This window comes from Schistocerca serialis, chromosome 5 (assembly GCF_023864345.2).
Source record: "Schistocerca serialis cubense isolate TAMUIC-IGC-003099 chromosome 5, iqSchSeri2.2, whole genome shotgun sequence".
Classification (NCBI taxonomy): domain Eukaryota; kingdom Metazoa; phylum Arthropoda; class Insecta; order Orthoptera; family Acrididae; genus Schistocerca; species Schistocerca serialis.
This window is the reverse complement of record NC_064642.1, coordinates 29,752,725-29,773,739: the sequence shown is the minus strand read 5'-3', so window position 1 is coordinate 29,773,739 and position 21,015 is coordinate 29,752,725. Positions and strand designations below refer to the sequence as shown.

Genomic DNA, 21,015 nt, shown 5'->3' with positions numbered 1-21,015 from the left:
TCTTAGATGTAGGATGGGAGTCTGCGGGTGATAGGTTGGAGGTGCTGGTCTACCAGAGCTGAGATACGTTCGGTTGGGGCTTTGAAGCCTGCTACAATGGGACGGCCAGGATGGTTCTCTTTGTGGATTTTGGGTAATAGGTAGAAGGTAGGGGTACGTGGCTCAGGTGGAGTGAGTAAGTCTATGGAAGCCGTTGGTGAGGCCTTCTGAGGGACCTGGGATTTTTAGGATTTTTTTCAGCTCAGTCTGGATGGAGGGAATGAGATCCTGGGTAACAGCTTTGTAGGTTGAGGTGTCGGAGAGTTGACGCAGTCCTTCTGCCACATACTCCACACGGTCAAGTACAACAGTTGTGGAGCCTTTATCCGCCGGGAGGATGACAATAGAGTGGTCTATTTTCAACTCCTTAATGGCACGGGATTCAGCTGGGGTGATGTTGGGGGTTGTCGGGATTTTCTTCAAGAAGGACTGGGAGGAAACACTGGATGTGAGGAATTCCTGAAATGTCTGCAAGGGATGGTTTTGGGGGAGGGGAGGAGGATCCCTTTGAGAAGGCAGTCGGAACTGTTCTAGACAGGGTTCAACATTGGGTCTAGTATTTGGGGGCTGTGTTTGGGTAGTGAAGTGATATTTCCAGTTGAGGTTCCGGGTGAATGAGAGGAGATCTTTAACCAGGGCAGTGTGGACTTCCAGAACCTTCAATCCTTAGCCCTTACCCAACTTGTCCTGAATCTCTACACTACTTCATGTAACCACCACTCCCAACAGCTCCTATCTCTCTTCAAAGTCCTCCACCTCTCAAACCCTTGCTTGGAGAACACACTCAGGAACGTCATCCTAGAAGCCAGCTGCAAACTTAAGTTCCATGCCACACACCACCTGAAAAAACTATCCACAGTGCTAGTGCAACACCTAAGAAGTGGGGTCCCTCTCCCTATCCCTCACAAACACCAACCACAACAGAACCTTCAACAAACCCCCCTCATAGCCAACAAACCTAGCCTAGCCACCCTACTCAATCTCCCCATCCCAGCACATACCCCACACAGACCAAATCTCAACTATAACCACAGTCAAATGCCACATATCACCAGTCCCAATTCAGTCCTAAACCTCTCATCCAGATCCCTCTCTTCTCCAGAGACATCTGTTCTATCAAAAGGCTTAACCTTTAGCCCCACGCCTAAATTCAACCACACTGCCCTGGTTAAAGATCTCCTCTCATTCACCCGGAACCTCAACTGGAAATATCACTTCACTACCCAAACACAGCCCCCAAATACTAGACCCAATGTTGAACCCTGTCTAGAACAGTTCCGACTGCCTTCTCAAAGGGATCCTCCTCCCCTCCCCCAAAACCATCCCTTGCAGACATTTCAGGAATTCCTCACATCCAGTGTTTCCTCCCAGTCCTTCTTGAAGAAAATCCCGACAACCCCCAACATCACCCCAGCTGAATCCCGTGCCATTAAGGAGTTGAAAATAGACCGCTCTATTGTCATCCTCCCGGCGGATAAAGGCTCCACAACTGTTGTACTTGACCGTGTGGAGTATGTGGCAGAAGGACTGCGTCAACTCTCCGACACCTCAACCTACAAAGCTGTTACCCAGGATCTCATTCCCTCCATCCAGACTGAGCTGAAAAAAATCCTAAAAATCCCAGGTCCCTCAGAAGGCCTCACCAACGGCTTCCATAGACTTACTCACTCCACCTGAGCCACGTACCCCTACCTTCTACCTATTACCCAAAATCCACAAAGAGAACCATCCTGGCCGTCCCATTGTAGCAAGCTTCAAAGCCCCAACCGAACGTATCTCAGCTCTGGTAGACCAGCACCTCCAACCTATCACCCGCAGACTCCCATCCTACATCTAAGACACAAACCACTTCCTAGAACGCCTCAAATCCATTCCCACCCCTCTCCCACCTGAAACCTTTCTTGTCACCATAGATGCTACATCCCTTTACACAAACATCCCACATACCCATGGTCTCTCTGCCCTTGAGCACTACCTCTCCCAACGCCCACCCGAAGATCTTCCAAAAACCTCGTTCCTTATCACACTTACCAACTTCATCCTCACCCATAATTACTTCACTTTTGAAGGCCAGACCTACAAACAAATCAGGGGAACGGCCATGGGAACCAGGATGGCTCCGTCCTATGCCAACCTCTTCATGGGCCGCATGGAGGAGGCTTTCCTGAAGACCCAACAGCTGCTTCCCCTGACCTGGTATAGGTTTATAGATGACATCTTTGTGGTCTGGACTCATGGTGAAGAAACACTCCTTAATTTCCTCCATAACCTCAACTCCTTTTCGAATCTGAATTTCACCTGGTCCTTCTCCAAAACCCAAGCCACCTTCCTGGATGTTGACCTTCATCTTATTGAAGCTCACATCCACACCTCTGTCCATATCAAACCCACAAACAAACAACAGTACCATCCTTTCCACATCAAATGCTCCCTTCCCTACAGCCTAGGTATTCGTGGCAAACGTATCTGCTCCAGTGACGAATCCCTCAACAATTACACCAATAACCTTACCAGTGCTTTCCTCTCCCGCAACTATCCTGCAGACCTTGTCCACAAACAGATTTCCCGAGCAATACATTCCTCCCCGTCCAACAACAATGTTCCTACCCCCAGACCACACAGAAGCATCCCCCTTGTCACCCAATATTATCCTAGCCTCGAAAACATCAACAAATTACTCCGCCAGGGATATGACTTTCTCAAGTCAACCCCTGAAATGAGATTATCCCTTGACAAAATTCTCCCCACACCACCCAGAGTTGCCTTTCGTCGCCCCCCTAACCTCCGTAACATCCTTGTTAAACCCTACAATATTCCCAGACTACCCTCTCTACCCAGCGGTTCCTACCCCTGTAACCGACCCCACTGCAAAACCTGCCCCATGCATCCCCCCACGACCACCTACTCCAGCCCCGCTACTGGTAAAACATACGCAATTCAAGGCAGGGCCACGTGTGAAACTACACATGTCATTTATCAACTGACATGCCTGCACTGCACAGCCTTTTACATCGGCATGACAACAACTAAACTGGCTGAGCGCATGAACGGACACAGACGAACTGTCCGCCTAGGAGATGTCCAATACCCAGTAGCGGAGCATGCCCTCCAGCATAATTCTAGGGACCTAGGAACCTGCTACACTGTATGTGCCATTTGGCTTCTCCCACCCAACACCAGTCCCTCTGAACTGCGTAGATGGGAACTTGCACTCCAACACATCCTTTCATCCCGCCATCCCCCTGGACTGAACCTACGTTAAACAACCTCACTCCCATTTACTCTTCAGTCTTATCCTCTTTCCCTTTCCTCTTTAGCCATTCACGCATCTTTTCATCCTACATAGTTGTGTTTATCTTTATACTATATACCTCTTTACTTCTGTATGCATCCTCTTTGGTTTGAAGCTGGCACAGTACTTACAGTAGAATATCTTTGGCTTCCCTCTGACAACCATGCCTCCATCCTTGCTACCCTCCCTATTTTCCTTTCCCTGTTGCTTCATAACCTGGGTTGTGAGTAACTGAATCTCCTTTCCCTTCTTCCCTTTCTTTCCCCTCTCTCCTCCCCGATGAAGGAACATTTGTTCCGAAAGCTAGGAACGTAAATTTTCGGTTTTGTTTTATGTGCATCTATCGGCTGTACTGAGCTGAGGTAAGTACTGGCCATCCCCTCTATAACTCCATTGATTGCTCCTCATTTGCTCCATTGCCCTTAGGATTGTGTACATTTCTGCACTGATAACAGTAATAATCTACTTGTACACAAATCCCAAAGGCACAATGTGGAAAAATGAATAACATCCAGTGGTACCCAGCTCTTCAGACCACCCAGAGTGAACTACGATTGCTACATTGTGGTCATCTAAATGAGAGTAAAATTTCGGTTTAAAGAAAATAAATAATATAAGTCTTCACGTACTCTATAAATTTTATACTCATCCTGGGCCTCATCTGTAACCAGAATGGAAAACTTGCTCCAACCACATAATGAAACATTTAATAAAATTTCAATACTTACACTCCAGAGTTGTTTCCTCCCTCTAGTTGCAAATGGCTTGATTGCTCCACAGAACAACTGCCTGAACCATTGGATGGGATTTGGAATACAAAAATCCATATTAACCTGGCTTTAATTTATTTAGGCAGTGTTAGATTGTCAAATGTAAGGTTGAAAGCAGCAACCCCCACGCCCCCTCCCCCTTTATGATGATACTGCTGCTGCTGCTCTGATAGTAAGATGTCCATGGCATCACTGTATGTTGCTAAAATAAAGCATGCATTATTACACTACAATGGAACATGTTTAAGGGGCTCCGGAAAGGCTCAAAATCATGAAAAGTTCAATTTTTACTTTTTTGCGTTTTCTGAATCCGCAGACCTTTACCTTTTAATAGATATATAATTTATTCAATTCCGAAGACTACAACTATTTTTAATTTTTTTTTGAAATGTGTTCTACATGGGCGTGACCCACTGTGGCGCTGTTAAACTGCTGTCAAATGGTGTTATTATTAACGTCCGTGTTCATCAGGTACATTTTAGTGATGTGAGATAAAGTATGTGTTGTGGCTAACCTGTGATGGTTCAATACAGGGTGATTCAAAAAGAATACCACAACTTTAGGAATTTAAAACTCTGCAACGACAAAAGGCAGAGCTAAGCACTATCTGTCGACGAATTAAGGGAGCTATAAAGTTTCATTTAGTTGTACATTTGTTCTCCATTTCAGCCAATAAAGTTTTTGGTCCCTTTTTCTTCGAAGGTGCTACTGTAACTGGACTACAGTATCTGGAGATGTTAGAGAATTGGCTGTTCCCTCTGCTCGAACAAGAAGCACAACAATTCATATTTCAGCAGGATGGAGTGCCACCACATTGGCACTTATCTGTCCGCAACTACCTGAACGTCAACTACCCGAGGCGATGGATCGGCCGCCAGGCAGCCCGTGACAGAGCACTTCATCACTGGCCTCCAAGAAGCCCTGATCTTACCCCCTGCGATTTTTTCTTATGGGGGTATGTTAAGGATATGGTGTTTCGGCCACCTCTCCCAGCCACCATTGATGATTTGAAACGAGAAATAACAGCAGCTATCCAAACTGTTACGCCTGATATGCTACAGAGAGTGTGGAACGAGTTGGAGTATCAGGTTGATATTGCTCGTGTGTCTGGAGGGGGCCATATTGAACATCTGGAGGGGGCCATATTGAACATCTCTGAACTTGTTTTTGAGTGAAAAAAAAAAAACCCTTTTTAAATACTTTTTGTAATGATGTATAACAGAAGGTTATATTATGTTTCTTTCATTAAATACACATTTTTAAAGTTGTGGTATTCTTTTTGAATCACCCTGTATATATCGCTGGTGTGATTGTCGATTGTTTCATGTTTATTTACTCTGTCGTTATCTCGAAAATATTCGTAATTAATTCTGTTTCTTGAGTCTCTGTTTTGTTGAAGTATAATAATGAGTAAAAGTAAAGTTATTAGAAATCCTCTGAAGGCTTTTAAGAAAAGGAGAAATGTTGGAAAGCCAAAGGTATGTGTTATTACTGTAAACAATAAAGACGATAACCAAGTGAGTGAACCTAACCTCTCAAGTACACCTGCCCATAGCAGTCAAAGTGGGAAAGAAAATACTTCACAGAAGAAGCTTGGTTCAATGAGTGAAAACTATGAATGTTTTATGGCAAATCGGATGTGAATGAAATATTTGATATGTCGGTTCTCAAAGGAATTTTTTCAAACTGTGTAAGATGTATTCATTGTAGTGAAGTTGGTCTGGAACTCTCCATAATAAAGCACGTAGGACTTGCTAGTGGTTGGTTGGTTGGTTGGTTTGGGGAAGGAGACCAGACAGCGTGGTCATCGGTCTCATCGGATTAGGGAAGGATGGGGAAGGAAGTCGGCCGTGCCCTTTCAGAGGAACCATCCCGGCATTTGCCCTGAGTGATTTAGGGAAATCACGGAAAACCTAAATCAGGATGGCCGGACGCGGGATTGAACCGTCGTCCTTCCGAATGCGAGTCCAGTGTACTTGCTAGTGAAATACAACTGAAATGTGATAAGTGTTCATACATGAGCACCTTTTGGAACAGTGTTGCAGTAACTGCAGCTGAAGAAAATGGTAGCAAAATCTACGAACACAACAACGAGCGATGCTTGCTTTAGACAGCCTTCGGGCTGCAGACAGGGCTGTAAAGAGTCTAGAAATACAAGCAAGAGTAAACAGGAGGAGGAACAAGAGGAAGCTGGAGGTGGAGTTTGCAGAGGATGAAGATAATCCATCCCATGGACCTGGAATGCACTAAAAAGTTAATCCAATCTTTCTCGCTCGATTCCCAAAACTTTTATTTTCTCATACTAATTACATGTTTTCTAAGGATCTTCCAAACATATTTGTTTCAAACTTTCAGTAAATGTTACACAGTACTTTCTGCATAATTAACACAGCCTTTTTCCAAAAAACTGTATATTTTTGAAGATATAAATAAAAAATTGCAAAAAAATGTTGTGAATTTTCATTACAATTGAAAAAAAATCATCTTTAATAACTGAACTAAAATTTTGTAAAATCCCTATGTTAAGTTGTAGCCCATATTCCAATAAATAATCTGTAAAAAGTTCAACTTCCTACCTCAAATACTTTGTGAGGAAAGATGTAATTTATAAGCGTTATTTTAACATTGCAAGTATAGGGCGTTCCGGAGCCCCTTAAGGAAGATGTAAGCCTGCTGAGATGTAACAGCTTCAATTGAAAGGGCTTCATTTTGAAGTCTTTTCACAAATTTTAAAATTCCCATCATGACCCTCTGTACCTTTATGTATGTAAAATGGAGATACTTTCTCAAATCACCCATTATTTCACTTTATAACTAGAAACAATAGTTTGAGGAGTGAAGGTAACATTTCACTGAATAGTATAGGTGCTGTGTTGTCAAAAGGCATATAAACAAGACAGACCTTAGTGCATTTTATGATATATCCTCTTTCAGAGCTGCTGTCCTCGATCTCTGATAGCCATTACCCCATGCCCTCTGAATCTCTGCCCAATGACCATAACTCATCTTGCATCCACAACCTTCAGTCCAGAGACGGGTTTGATGCAGCTCTCCATGCAACTCTATCCTGTGCAAGCTTCTTCGTCTCCCAGTACCTACCGCAACCTACATCCTTCTGAATCTGTTTAGTGTATTCATCTCTTGGTCTCCCTCTTCGATTTTTACCCTCCACACTGCCCTCCAATACTAAATTAGTGATCCCTTGATGCCTCACAATATCTAATCTTCAGATCTTTTTATATATAAAATTGAAATGTGCACGTATCTACACTACTGGCCATTAAAATTGCTACACCAAGAAGAAATGCAGATGACAAACCGGTATTCGTTGGACAAATATATTATACTAGAACTGACATGTGATTACATTTTCACGCAATTTGAGTGCATAGATCCTGAGAAATAAGTACCCAGAACAACCACCTCTTGCCTAATAACGGCCGTGATACACCTGAGCAATGAGTCAAACAGAGCTTGGATGGCGTGTACAGGTACAGCTGCCCACGCAGCTTCAACACGATACCACAGTTCATCAAGAGTAGCGACTGGCGTATTGTGACGAGCCAGTTGCTGGGCCACCATTGACCAGACGTTTTCAATTGGTGAGAGATCTGGAGAATGTGCTGCCCAGGGCAGCAGTCGAACATTTTCTGTATACAGAAAGGCCCGTAAAGGACCTGCAACATGCGGTCGTGCATTATCCTGCCAAAATGTAGGGCTTCGCAGCGATCGAATGAAGGGTAGGGCCACGGCTCGTAACACATCTGTAATGTAACATCCACTATTCAAAGAGCCATCAATGTGAACACGAGGTGACCGAGATGTGTAACCTATGGCACCCTATACCATCACGCCGGGTGATACGCCAGTATGGTGATGACGAATACATGCTTCCAACGTGCGTTTACGGCGATGTCACCAAACACGGATGCGACCATCATGATGCTGTAAACAGAACCTAGATTCATCCAAAAAAATGACGTTTTGCCATTCGTGCACCCAGATTTGTTGTTGAGTACATCATCGCAGGTGCTCCTGTCTGTGATGCAGTGTCAAGGGTAACTGCAGCCATGGTCTCCGAGCTGATAGTCCATACTGCTGCAAATGTCGTCAAACTGTTCATGCAGATGGTTGTTGTCTTGCAAACGTCCCCATCTGTTGACTCAGGGATCAAGACGTGGCTGCATGATGCGTTACAGCCATGCGGATAAGATGCCTGTCATCTCGACTGCTAATGATACGAGGTCGTTGGGATCCATCATGGCGTTCCGTATTACCCTCCTGAACCCACCGATTCCATATTCTGCTAAAAGTCATTGTATCTCGACCGACGCGAGCAGCAATGTCGCGATACAATAAACCGCAATCGCGATAGGCTACAATCCAATCTGTATCAAAGTCGGAAATGTTATGGTACGCATTTCTCCTCCTTACATGAGCATCACAACAATGTTTCACCAGGCAATGCCGGTCAACTGCTGTTTGTGTATGAGAAATCGGTTGTACACATTCCTCATGTCAGCACGTTGTAGGTGTTGCCACCGGCGCCAACCTTGTGTGAATGCTCTGAAAAGTAAATCATTTGCATATGACAGCATCTTCTTCCTGTCGGTTAAATTTCGCGCCTGTAGCACGTCATCTTCGTGGTGTAGCAATTTTAATGGCCAGTAGTATATAATCAAGAGCAGCTCATTCATATTTTTTAAGAAAGAAAAGCATTTACATAGAAACCATTTAATCTTTTATCTATGTATCCAATGTAAACAAACATACCTGTAACACTTACGACATCTTTGGAGAGACAGTGTAAATGTAATGTGCAGTAACAGACTTTCTACACCTCTACCATCCCTCTAAGTACAACACACTGTCAGAAATTCATGTTTTATAACTTCTGAAGTGCCTTTCCTAAATAAACAACTTTTGTCATGAGCAAAAGACACAAAATACAAAGGGTGTCAAAAAATAAACAGAATAATTTTTTTGCATTTTAATGCGCCCGGACTTGAAATTGGTGTTGGCAGAACCAGAGGTCTGACCTTGAGTGACATAATACCATACGCGTTAGTTGCCTGGCAGCATGCAGTTGGAAGGAAGCAGGGAAAGTGTACAGGCGCGTTTACTGTACTCAACGTGCATCTCAAGTTGCAGCAGTGCGTGTCAGTTAGATTTTTTTGCTGTTCTTGATAAAACTCCATCAGAAACATTGGAAATGTGGTTAAAGTGGCCCTGTGGATGCTCAACACCCCAGAAGGCCCTAAACTTCGAAGACTGAAACTAACGTGAACACAACTGATGTCATGTTGCAGGAAGACCATCACTTATCGTTAACAAAGATTGTAGAGTTTATGAATATATTCTAAGGATAAGCTGAAGGCATTATATGAAATATTCTAGGGTACGGAAAAGATGCAGCAAAGTAGGCGCCTCATGTGATCAATGAGGAACAGAAGGCTCACCGTGTGATGGTGTGTCAACAATGGAAGGGAAGACTTCGGTTTCATCATTGTGACCCAGAGATAAAACATGACAGTGCCCAATGGAAACATCCTCCAAGTCCAAGACCCAAAATGGGTCTTGTCTTTTCGATAAGCAAGGCATTGTGTATGATCATGTGGTGGACAAGGCATTGTGTATGATCACGTGGTGGATGAGCAACATACTGTTACCGTGGCTTACTACTGTGAGGTATTGAAGGGACCATAAGGAGGAAACTGCAACAAAAAGGCCACATCTTTCTCAAATAGGATGGATCACGGGATGGAGCCTTCATCAGGATAATGCACTGGGTCATCGCACCATCAAGAGTCGAGAAACAGACACTGAAATAGGCACTGAGGTGAAACCACATCCACCTTATTCACTAGATGCAGTGCCCTGTGACTTCCACCTATTTCCTGCGGTGGAAAAAGAGCTTTGGGGTCGTTATTTTCAGAGTGATTGAGAGCTAAACTTTTCAGATTTCGGGTGTGTTCAACTTACTATTAAAAAGGGACATCAGGAAGTGTTTTGTGCTGGACTGAATTATTGTATTGTGTCTGCAGGAGATTACTTTGAAGGTCTGTAATGGAATTTGAATAAAGGTGAGCAGTATTTTCCACGACATACGTAATTCTGCTTTTTTTTTTAGTCATCCCCTCATAACCTACACCGCCCTTGGTCTGGAACTGTGAAAACACGTCTCCACCTAAATATACAGGTGTGAACCATTGAAATGTGTAGTGGCAAAATAAACAAGTGACTTATGCAGAAACTGTTTTATTTGTATTTATTAACAGTCACAGGCCTCATAATGCCGTCCCTTATGGACGAAATATTCAAATGTGTCATAGGGTGCTGCCCTCCATTCAGTCATGACCTGACCGTTTGATTACTCTTGCACAGAAACAAATCCATACAATGGAGGGAGGAGGAGCTGTTGTAGAACAGTGGTGCTAGACGAGAAGCCCCAATCACTTCGCACTATGCAGTGTGTATGAGGGCTGAAGGGTTTGTGTTGATGTTTGTATCATCCTTATGGTGTGGAGGGGTCAACAATCAAATATAGTGGTAGCTGAATCAAGTTTGTGGTAATATAGACACGGAAGCATTCACCGTACCCCAAATATCTAGTAACCCAAGATTTCTCAAACATATACCTATATAGAGGACTAGCCACATTCCTTTGCCTTCTAGTATGACCCTGGAACTGTGTAGTTTATCAAATGCTACAGATACACTGAAGAGCCAAACAAACTGATACATCTGCCTAATATCTTATAGGGCCTTGCAAGCACACAGAAGTGCCGCAATAAGACGTGGCATGAGTTGAGTAATGTGTGTAGTGCTAGAGGGAATTGACATCATGAATCCTGCAGGGCTGTCTATAAATGAGTAAGAATATGAGGGAGTGGAGATCTCTTATGAACTGCACGCTGCAAGGCATCCCAGATATGCTCAATAATGTTCATGTCTGTGGAGTTTGGCAGCCAGCAGAAGTATTTAAACCCAAAAGAGTGCTCCTGGAGCCACTCTGTAGCAATTCTGGATGTGTTGGTGTCGCATTGTCCTGCTGGAATTGCCCAAGTCTGTCGGAATGCACAATGGGCATGCATGGATGCAGGTGATCACACAGGATGCTTACTATGTGTCACTTGTCAGAGATGTACCTAGACGTATGAGGAGCCCCATCACATATCACTTCAACTGCACATGCCCCACACCATTACAGGGCCTCCACTAGCTTGAGCAGGCCCTGCTGACATGCAGGGACCACGGATTCATGAGGTTGTCTCCGTACCCGTAAACAGCCATCTGCTCATACAATATGAAACGAGACTCGTCTGACCGGGCAACATGTTTCCAGTCATCAACAGTCCAATGTCAGTATTGACGGGCCCAGGCAACAAGGCATAAAGCTTTGTGTCGTGCAGTCATCAAGGGTACATGAGTGGGCCTTCCATTCTGAAAGCTCATATCGATGATGTTTCGTTGAATGGTTTGCAAGCTGACAGTTGCTGATGGCCCAGCACTGAAATCTGCAGAAATGTGCAGAAGGGTTGTAATTCTGCCGTGCAGAAGGGTTGTAATTCTGCCACACTGAACGATTCTCTTCAGTTGTCGTTGGTGTTCTTGCAAGATCTTTTTCCAGCCATAGCAATGTTGGAGATTTGATGTTTTACCAGATTCCTGATATTCACGGTACTCCCCACTTCATCGCTACATCCGAGATAGTGTGTCCCATCGCCCGTGCGCCAAATGTAACACCACGTTCAAACTCACTTAAATTCTGATAACCTGCCATTGTAGGAGCAGTAACCGATCTAACAATTGCGCCACACACTTGTTATCTTTTATAGGCGCTGGCAATAGGAGCACCTAATTTTGCCTGAGTACATACATCCGTATTTGAATACGCGTGCCTACACCAGTTTTTTTGGCACTTCAGAATATGAATATTATGCATTGTTGTATGTTCATTGTTATTTGCCCATATTATCATTCAATTTAAGTACATTTGAGGATGAAATTGAACAGAAGGCTAAACTTTAATTTGATTCTGTGCAAGTGAATACAGGGCATAGGAAAACTAGGCTAAAAACTGTACAGAAAAGATAATAAAACTGTCACTATAGGTGAAACATGAATAATTAGTACTGACAGTTCATGTGGCCATGTGGCAGTGTTGCCAGATGAGGCGTATGGCACGATGGTCACTCTGACTCATTTTATTAACAGCAAGAACATAATATGTGATGTCATCTGAAGAGAAAGGTACAAAAGCAAAGTTGATGCCTTGCAATGCAACAACAGAAGACAGTCACTGAAAGCCACATCAACAAATGAGTGACACTGGCGTAACAGCACCCAGAAACATTTTGCTACACCATCTGAGCCACTCTTCTACTTACTGCTGAGCACAGTACTGCTCAGCCCAGTCTGCGACAGCATCGACTTCTAGTAGGCCAGCTGTGTGACCACTTTATGAGACAGAACACTAAATGAAAGTTATTGTTAAATTTACTCTGAGTGAAGATTTGTGTTTTGTCTATATCGATTGATAACGATAATATTCAGGGATAGTTGCAAATACTCATAGTCCAGTGGACATGGACTGAACAAAATTAAGTAATACTTCTTATCTGTGTTATTATAAAGTGAACTAATATTTTATGTGTTATACTATTCACTAATTCTCCTCCTGGAGCAAAGTAAAGAACACACCATATTACTGACGAGTGTGTTTCTATCTGGTACAATAATATTTATCGGCATAAATTTATTTACAATTACTAGGTCCAATATGTAAGTTTGAAAAAAATAAAAAAATTAATAAAAAAAGATGATGAAACTATTCTGTACCTGGTACATTACATCATCTAAAGTTATTTGTTATATTTAATTATAATAACATGAATTATTTTTACAGTTATGCAACACTTATATCATTTTTCATTTTCATTACTAACTTCTTCTACCAACCGATGACAGAAGAAACTATCAGCACAACTTTAAACTGATGGAAATATTCACAATATGGTCATCTGTCAATGACACCTTTTTAGATGCACAGCTGTGTTAAATTACGGTACAGTACTGGAAAAACTCAACTCACATTACTGATGACAACATTTGATAATTAATCTCTTCCTTCTGCAGTGCTCAAGCTATCATTGCATTCTTCCAGATACATAATTAACTCTTTTGGGCACTCTTGCACAGCGCTTTTCCTCTTCGCTGCCTCACTGCTCACACACACACACACACACACACACACACACACACACACACACACACACGTAGCTTTCATAAGAAGTTCCTCAACATTAGAAACTGTAAACTTTTTGTTGTCTGGATTGTTTTATTTTTATCCATATACCTTCAATAACATTGAAATGACAATGACATTGAAGAAGCTAAACAATTTTACGCCCGAGTCTTCCATTTGATCAATTTGCGAAGTATGGTTTTTTCTGTACTACAATTTCGGCCAATTCAGTTTTCTTGAACTCAGCTCCAAGATTAACATATGCATCCTGTCTTTTCAGTCAGTGAACAAATCTGTCTTTCTAGTAGCTAAAGTTTGTTCCTCATCTTAAACAGAATGATGTGAAGCAATATCCATGACAATAACTGATGGCTTTATAAGATTTGTCACAAGAGAAGTTTCAAACACTTCTAAAAATATACCATTTGTCTTTTCACTATAATAATTGTTGTTTCTGAATAAAACATTAATATGCAGTTTTTGTACAAAACCATCTGGTGTACTTGCATGTAACATAACAACACATCAACAAATATGAACTTACTGCCATTAAAAAGATTGTCTTTCTGAAGAGACATGAAATGTTTCTTTAATGTCAGACAAGCCTTTAACTTGCAATAGTGCTAGGCTTGCAAATTTCAAACTTGGAGCAGTTAGAGAGAAACCAGAAAAAAAACCTAAAACAGAATACCCTACAAACTAAATTTGGTAAAGTGAAGATTATAGATTTGTGACATAGTCTTCTAAAAATAAGCAATAATAGTTTTAACAGTTCTCAATAAATATGATGGCATACAATAAATTAAAACAAGCCTTACATTACTTCTAGTTAAGTGATTGCTCTCTGTGCTATCACTGTCATCTGATGCTGGTTCTTCTTTTATATTTGTTTGTATTTCTTGCTTCACTGGATTTGCATCTTTACTGAAAATAAAAAGAAAGGAAAATGAGTATTTTTAAAGCAAACAACCTACATGTTAAAAAAGCAATAACAGATTGTTAAATATTTCCTAAACAAAATAAAGTTCCTATTCTTTAAATGTCAAAATAGAATCACAGCATTCTGAACAGAAAAATGAGCAGAAAAGAAAAGTTCCGTTTCACACTTTCAGTTGTGGTAGTCCCTTAGGGAGAATGGAAAAGGCAGAAAACTTAAAATGGTTAGGAAAACAATCTATGAAATGAAAGACAGAAAAAGTGCACTTCTAACCAAAAATTAAAGCATTTGTCTTTCATTTTAAACTTCATACACATTAATTCGATTTCAGCTTTATCATTTATCTTCTTGCACATTTTGTCACCTGATAAACAATATGCAATCTGCCAGTATAAGATTCAACATCTGATATGCCCTGCCACTGTGCAAATAACACTGAGCCCATAAAACAATGTTTTCTTCTCTGAATAGCTGTTGTAATTTGGCATTAATTCATTAGCTTAATGTGGCATTTTTACCACAGCTAAATAGTCTTTCATTCACTAATTCTTATCACTTTAGTCTTATATCAAACATTAATAATTTAACAATGAGAACAGTCAATTATTGATGAAATTATTTAATTGGATAGATAAAAAATCTACTCACCAAGCGGTGGCAGAACACACACGTAAAAGACTGTTGTGACTGGCAAGCTTTCAGAGCCAGTGGCTCCTCCTTCAGGCAGAAGGGGTGAATGGGAAGGAAGAAGGGTGAATGGAAAGGACTGGAGAGGTCTAGGAAAAGGGGTAGATTTTTGGGAAACCAAATTAATGATTTGGTGACAGTCATGCCGATATAGGAGGCTAACAGTGTTTACATAATAGCTGGTATATGACGTGTCATTTCGCAGGTGGCTCTCCCTTTGATAGTATTGTTTTGCCAGTTATGCTATTGTAGGTGGTGGTAGGAGGATGCATAGGGCAAGTCTTGCAGCAGGGACAGTCACAGGGATAGGAACCATAGGGTAGGGAGATGGGTGCAGAAGGAGCATAGAGTCTGACAAGAATATTGCGGAAATTGGGAGGGTGCCGGAAAGCTATTCTTGGTGTGGTGGTCAGAATTACAAAGAGAATGGATCTCATTTAAGGACATCATTTTAGGAAGTCATGGCCCTGTCAAAGTAGTTGATTAACACATTCCAGACCAGGATAATACTGAGTCACCAATGGTGTGCTCCGAAGCTGGTACTGCTGACCCCTCCACAAAGGCAGAGTGTATATACTGACAACTCACAATATCCTGTTGCAGAACATAGTCTACAACATGACATTCATGACCTTGGCACCTGTTTCACCATACGCGCAATCTGGAGCCTTCCCCCAGACACCAGTTTCTCAGAACTCCGCAGGTGGGAACTAGCACTACACCATGTCCTTAGTTCTTGCCACCCTCCTAGCATTAATTTACATTAATTTCTTCCGTCTCAGCTTTTCTTCACTGTAACTACTCTTCGCTTCACTCGGTTTCAGTTTTCTACATCTTTCATTGTCTTTTCTGTCTATTTTTCACCACTCCCTCCCACTTCCATTGCGTACAATGCACTTAGCTTACTCACTCTTATTAACTCATGCACGATGTTTTAGAAGTAATCTCTGTCTTGCATATTACCCGTTTTCCACCTTTAAGCTCTCAGGATTTCAAATCTCGTCTGATGCAATCCCCAACAATCAGTTTTTCCTTCTCACCCCGTGCGGTAAGTCTCCCTGATCCACTGTTCTGTGTGACTTTCCCAGAATTTACCCCTTTTCCTAGACCTCTCCAGTCCTTTCCCTTCACTCCTCTTCCTTTGGCTTCGAAAGCTTGCCAATCACAAGTCTTTTATGTGTGTGTTCTGCCACCGCTTGGTGAGTAAAACATTAATAACTGTCTTTTCTGACAGCCAACTGAGAGATTCTTTGGATGCACTTAATTTAAAATCTTTGATCCCACAAAATTCACAGCCTCTTGTATTTGCCTTTGCACCTGTCAATACCACGTGTTTTTCATTCGTACTGTATAAAATATTTTTCCATGAACAAAGAGATCAGTTAGTAAACATAATCACTAGGAAAAGTAGAAAACTGGATCAAAGGGCCTTTATTAGCAGAGCATGGGAAAGGCATCATCCTCCTCCTGTACATGGAACTTCATTGTAGCATAGCAACTTGACAAGACATATTACAAACAAGAAGTAAGTTTTGAAGTATAAAATCAGATACGTTACTGTTAAAAAGCTGAGTTTAACACAGATAATGGATTCTTTTTCAATGCACTAAGGCATTAAAAAAGGAACTATATTCTACAAACACTGGACTGCTGTTTTTGCACACAAACAAATATCTTTCAATGGCTTACGGACTGCTGATTAAAAGGTAGCTTCAGTGGTGTCACATGAGCAGCTAGGTAAGCAAAGGTAAAGTCATACATAAATCCAACTTTACTAGACAAACTTTATATAACTAGGGTGTAGTACTTGCCTGAAAGGTTGCTTTATCGCAATGATCTGAGTGGTTAAAACGAGATCCCCTACACCCTGATAGACAATGTCCCACTGCACGGTGCACACTGAAATATGCCCAGAGCTAACAGTTTTAATGGATTAGTGCAGTGGTTGTCAAACCTGTTATGATCTCCAAAAGCAAAGTTACAACGTGTAAATGACAGCAGGATTTTACAAAGCCAGCAACTGCATCAACACATTTCTGAATAACACACGGATTTACTGTAGTGAAGAACTGTCCATCTTCAGTACGTGGAACCACGAGGAACCATGGCGAAGCTGGGAGGGTCTTTGAATTGTTAGCCTCATTCCGTTTACATTTCGTAGTTGTTGACTGTGAAGATAATTGGCTCATTGCGAGAAAATCCCCGATTTGCCAGGGTCTGCAATGGCACACTCCTTCAATTTGGGGGCCCCCTTCAGAAAGCTGTGCAGCCGCTTTAGGGATTGTTCACACCTCAGGTCACACCTCCCGAACACCAGACAGAGGGACTAATCGGCAATTTGGGAAGGTAGCAGCTCAGGCAATCACTCCTCCCTGGGCCTGACCTGTACCAGGGGGTACATGCAAAATCCTACCTGTTGAGCTGGGGCTGGGAATTATGCATTACTGAGTCACCTGTTACACATCAGATGCATGTGCTGGCCTTCAGGAGCACACAGGGAGGAAGAAGAAAAAGAGGAACCTCAAATGCCAAAGTGGAGGAAGGATAGGAAATGGCGACCAATGAAAGAATAAAGGAACAAAAAACAGTGAAGATTATTCTGATATTTACTACCGAAAATGCAGAATACATTTCCAAAAACAGCCCAGACATGTCCCCGAAGGGAGGGGAAAAAGAATACCAAGAGGAAAGACATGCAGCGTGGGAGGGAAAGATGCTGCAAAGGCTGGGGCCACATGGTAGTCAAGCACGAACCCACCAAAGAGCAGTGAGCCCCCCTGGGGTGTGAAAAGATAGTGTTATACTCTGCACCCGGCTTCCTCCCTGACTGGCAAGTGACTGAGGTGACTGCCATGTGCCAACTATAATTTCTTCACCCACCGAGTGAGGTAGCGCGTTGGACTCGTATTCGGGAGGACGATGGTACAAATCTGCATCTGGCCATCCTGAATTAGGTTTTCCGTGACTTCCCTAAACTGCTTAAGACAAATGTCGGGACATTTCTTTTGAAAGGGCACAGACTACTTACTTCCTCATCCTTCCTCAACACAAGCTTTTGCTCCATACCAGTGACCTTGTAGTTGGGTACTAAACACTAATTTCCTTCCTTTCATTTCTAATTCATCCAGTATATTTTTGATTAGATGAGGAAGTCAGGTAAAGCCAACAGTAGTAAAGGTAGATATTTATTCATCATCAAATTCTGATGTGGATAAGTTACCCTTCAGAAGCTATCTAATGTTAACACTTGTTACCATTCGAAAGTGGTAAAGAATAAATATTTGCCATTCACATCCATTGGTTCCACCTGGCTCCTTCATTGAATACAGTACTGTCCAATTGCTAACAATGATCAGCCAAGTTTATGATATTAAAGTCCTTGAATATAGGGAATAAGAATTTTAAATTGCCATGTGCTGGTCTGACAACTACTATTATATTTTAAGGGAAGTATTCACGCGAGTCTACTACCGGAACGGGAGACCAGTGTTGGCACACTCCATTTTGACAGTGATTAGATTTTTAGCCACATATTCACAGGAGGTGAATGTTGGCACTAACTGGAATAATTGTTGTCGTGGCATGGGTCAGACAGGATTTGCCACTAACAGAATTTCAAAGAATGACTGCCACAATGTTTGCGAGTAGAAAATAACAAAGTGCCGCTGATCAGTTTTTAATAAGCTAAGCAGAAGAATTCACCTTTCTAATTAAATCCTCTCTTCCTTACCCCTGCAAAAATTAATTTCACTTGCTGTGCACAACACTATAATGTTCATGTCACTTTAGGGGTGTAAGAAGGGAAGGGACTCATTTGTAGTTTGATCACCGAGTTACTATCAAACCCAAGTCTGGGATTAGTGTGTTTTGTTCCTGAAATTGATTTCTAAGTACTTTTAGGCAAGATCAGATCATTAAAAAAATATTTAACATTATTCAAATGGCCACATAAGCTTTACTGGTGTGTATATTGTGGGTTTGGGGAACCCTCCCACATTTTGCCTGGCTAAAAGTACATTATTTCCTGGATGAAAATACACTTTTTCCATGTTAAGTGACAGCATATTTTCCCTCAGAGCTGTAAAACTTAGCAATCCTTTGAATGGTAAAGGTTTCATACAGCAGTGGAGAACATCCTGGTGCTTTAGGAAACGAGAAACAGCAAAAACACAATGTGTTTTGGAAAGATCTTTGATGCGCAGCAATATGTACACTGCGTATTTTCTTATTACAAAAGTATAAACATGAATTACACCAAATACAGCACATTAGTTTCCGAAGCAATGAAATCGAGACTGCAATGTGCTTTTGTCCGCCATTCGTACCTCATCTCATGTGATCTCGCCAGCCGATGACAGCAGAGATTCAGAGCACAGGACACATGATGCAGTCAGCCCATAGCAACATCAATGTTAAGTAGCTTATACACAAAAATACGAAAAGTTAATGCTTTAAATTAATATACATACACTATATGACCAAAAGTACCCAGACACCTGGCTGAAAATGACTTACAAGTTCGTGGTGCTATCCATCCGTAATGCTGGAATTCAATATGGTGTTGGCCCACCCTTAGCCTTGATGACAGCTTACACTCTCACAGGCATACTTTCAATCAGGTGCTGGAAGGTTTCTTGCGGAAGGCAACTCATTCTTCACAGAGTTGCACTGACGAGAAGTATTGAGGTCGGTTGGTGAGGTCTGGCACAAAGTTGGCGTTCCAAAACGTCCCGAAGGTGTTCCATAGGATTCATGTCAAGACTCTGTGCAGGTCAGTCCATTACAGGGATCTTATTGTTGTGTATGAAAAGGTGCTCAGTCACGAAATATGCAATTGCCACCCCCAAATTGCTCTTCAAAAGTGGGAAGCGAGAAGGTGCTTAAAGCATCAATGTAGGCCTGTGGTACGATAGTGCCACGCAAAACAACAAGGAGTGTAAGCCCCCTACAAAAAAAACACGACCACACCATAACACCACCGCCTCCAAATTTTACTGTTGGCACTACACATGCTGGCAGATGACGTTCACCGGGCATTCACCATACTCATACCCTGCCATCGGATCGCCACATTGCGTACCATGATTCGTCACTCCACACAACGTTTTTCCACTGTTCAATCATCCAATGTTTACACTCCTCACATCAAGCAAGGTGTCGTTTGGCATTTACTGGCTTGATATGCAGCTTATGAGCAGCTGCTCAACCAAAAAATCCAAGTTTTCTCACCTTACGCCTAACTGTCATAGTACTTGCACGGATCCTGATGCAGTTTGGAATTCCTGTGTGATGGTCTGGATAGATGTCTGCCTATTACACATTATGACCCTCTTTGACTGTCAGTGGTCTCTGTCAGTCAACATAGGAGGTCAGCCTGTACGCTTTTGTGCTGTATGTGTCCATTCATGTTTTCACTTCATTATCACGTCAGAAACAGTGCACCTAGGGATGTTTAGGAGTGTGGAAATCTCACGTACAGACGTATGACACAAGTGACACCCAATCACCTGACCACGTTCGAAGCCTGTGAGTTCCGTGGAGCATCCCATTCTGCTCTCTCATAATGTCTAATGGCTACTGAGGTCGCTAATATGGAGTACCTGGCAGTAGGTGGCAGTACAATGCACTTAATATGAAAAATATATGCTTTTAGGGGTGCCCAGATACTTTTGATCACATAGTGTACAGTATAGATAGCTACAAGCAAAGCTAATAACTCATGTATAATATTGGTCCTTTATTCATGTATTATCCTTTAAGATACATTGAATACAAACATGCCAGTAAACTTTAAATAACGGCATAAATGGCTGGTCTTCTGGGCCCCAAATTTTTCTATGTTTGCTTGTTTTGTTTTAGGGTGCAAAAACAACTAAGGTCATATGCACCCATGCCAGAACCTCAGAACATTAATAGGTAAAAAAGAGAGTTAAAAACAATTACATAATAAGTCCAATCGACGAAAGGCAGGAGAGCTAAGAATGAGGACTTCCTCTTGGAAAAAGGTCCACAAAGTATGTCATAGTGACAACGGAGGTTCCAA

The 21,015-nt window shown here is 42.1% G+C and overlaps 1 protein-coding gene across 1 annotated transcript in view; it reads right to left on the bottom strand.

Moving 5' to 3' along the window:
• LOC126480769 (non-homologous end-joining factor 1-like) overlaps positions 1-21,015 on the bottom strand; it is a 153,538-nt gene that overhangs the window by 3,544 nt on the left and 128,979 nt on the right. The window contains exon 5 of the mRNA XM_050104065.1: positions 14,167-14,272. Within this exon, the coding sequence (XP_049960022.1) occupies positions 14,167-14,272 (106 nt within the window). The remainder of the gene's footprint in view (positions 1-14,166; positions 14,273-21,015) is intronic.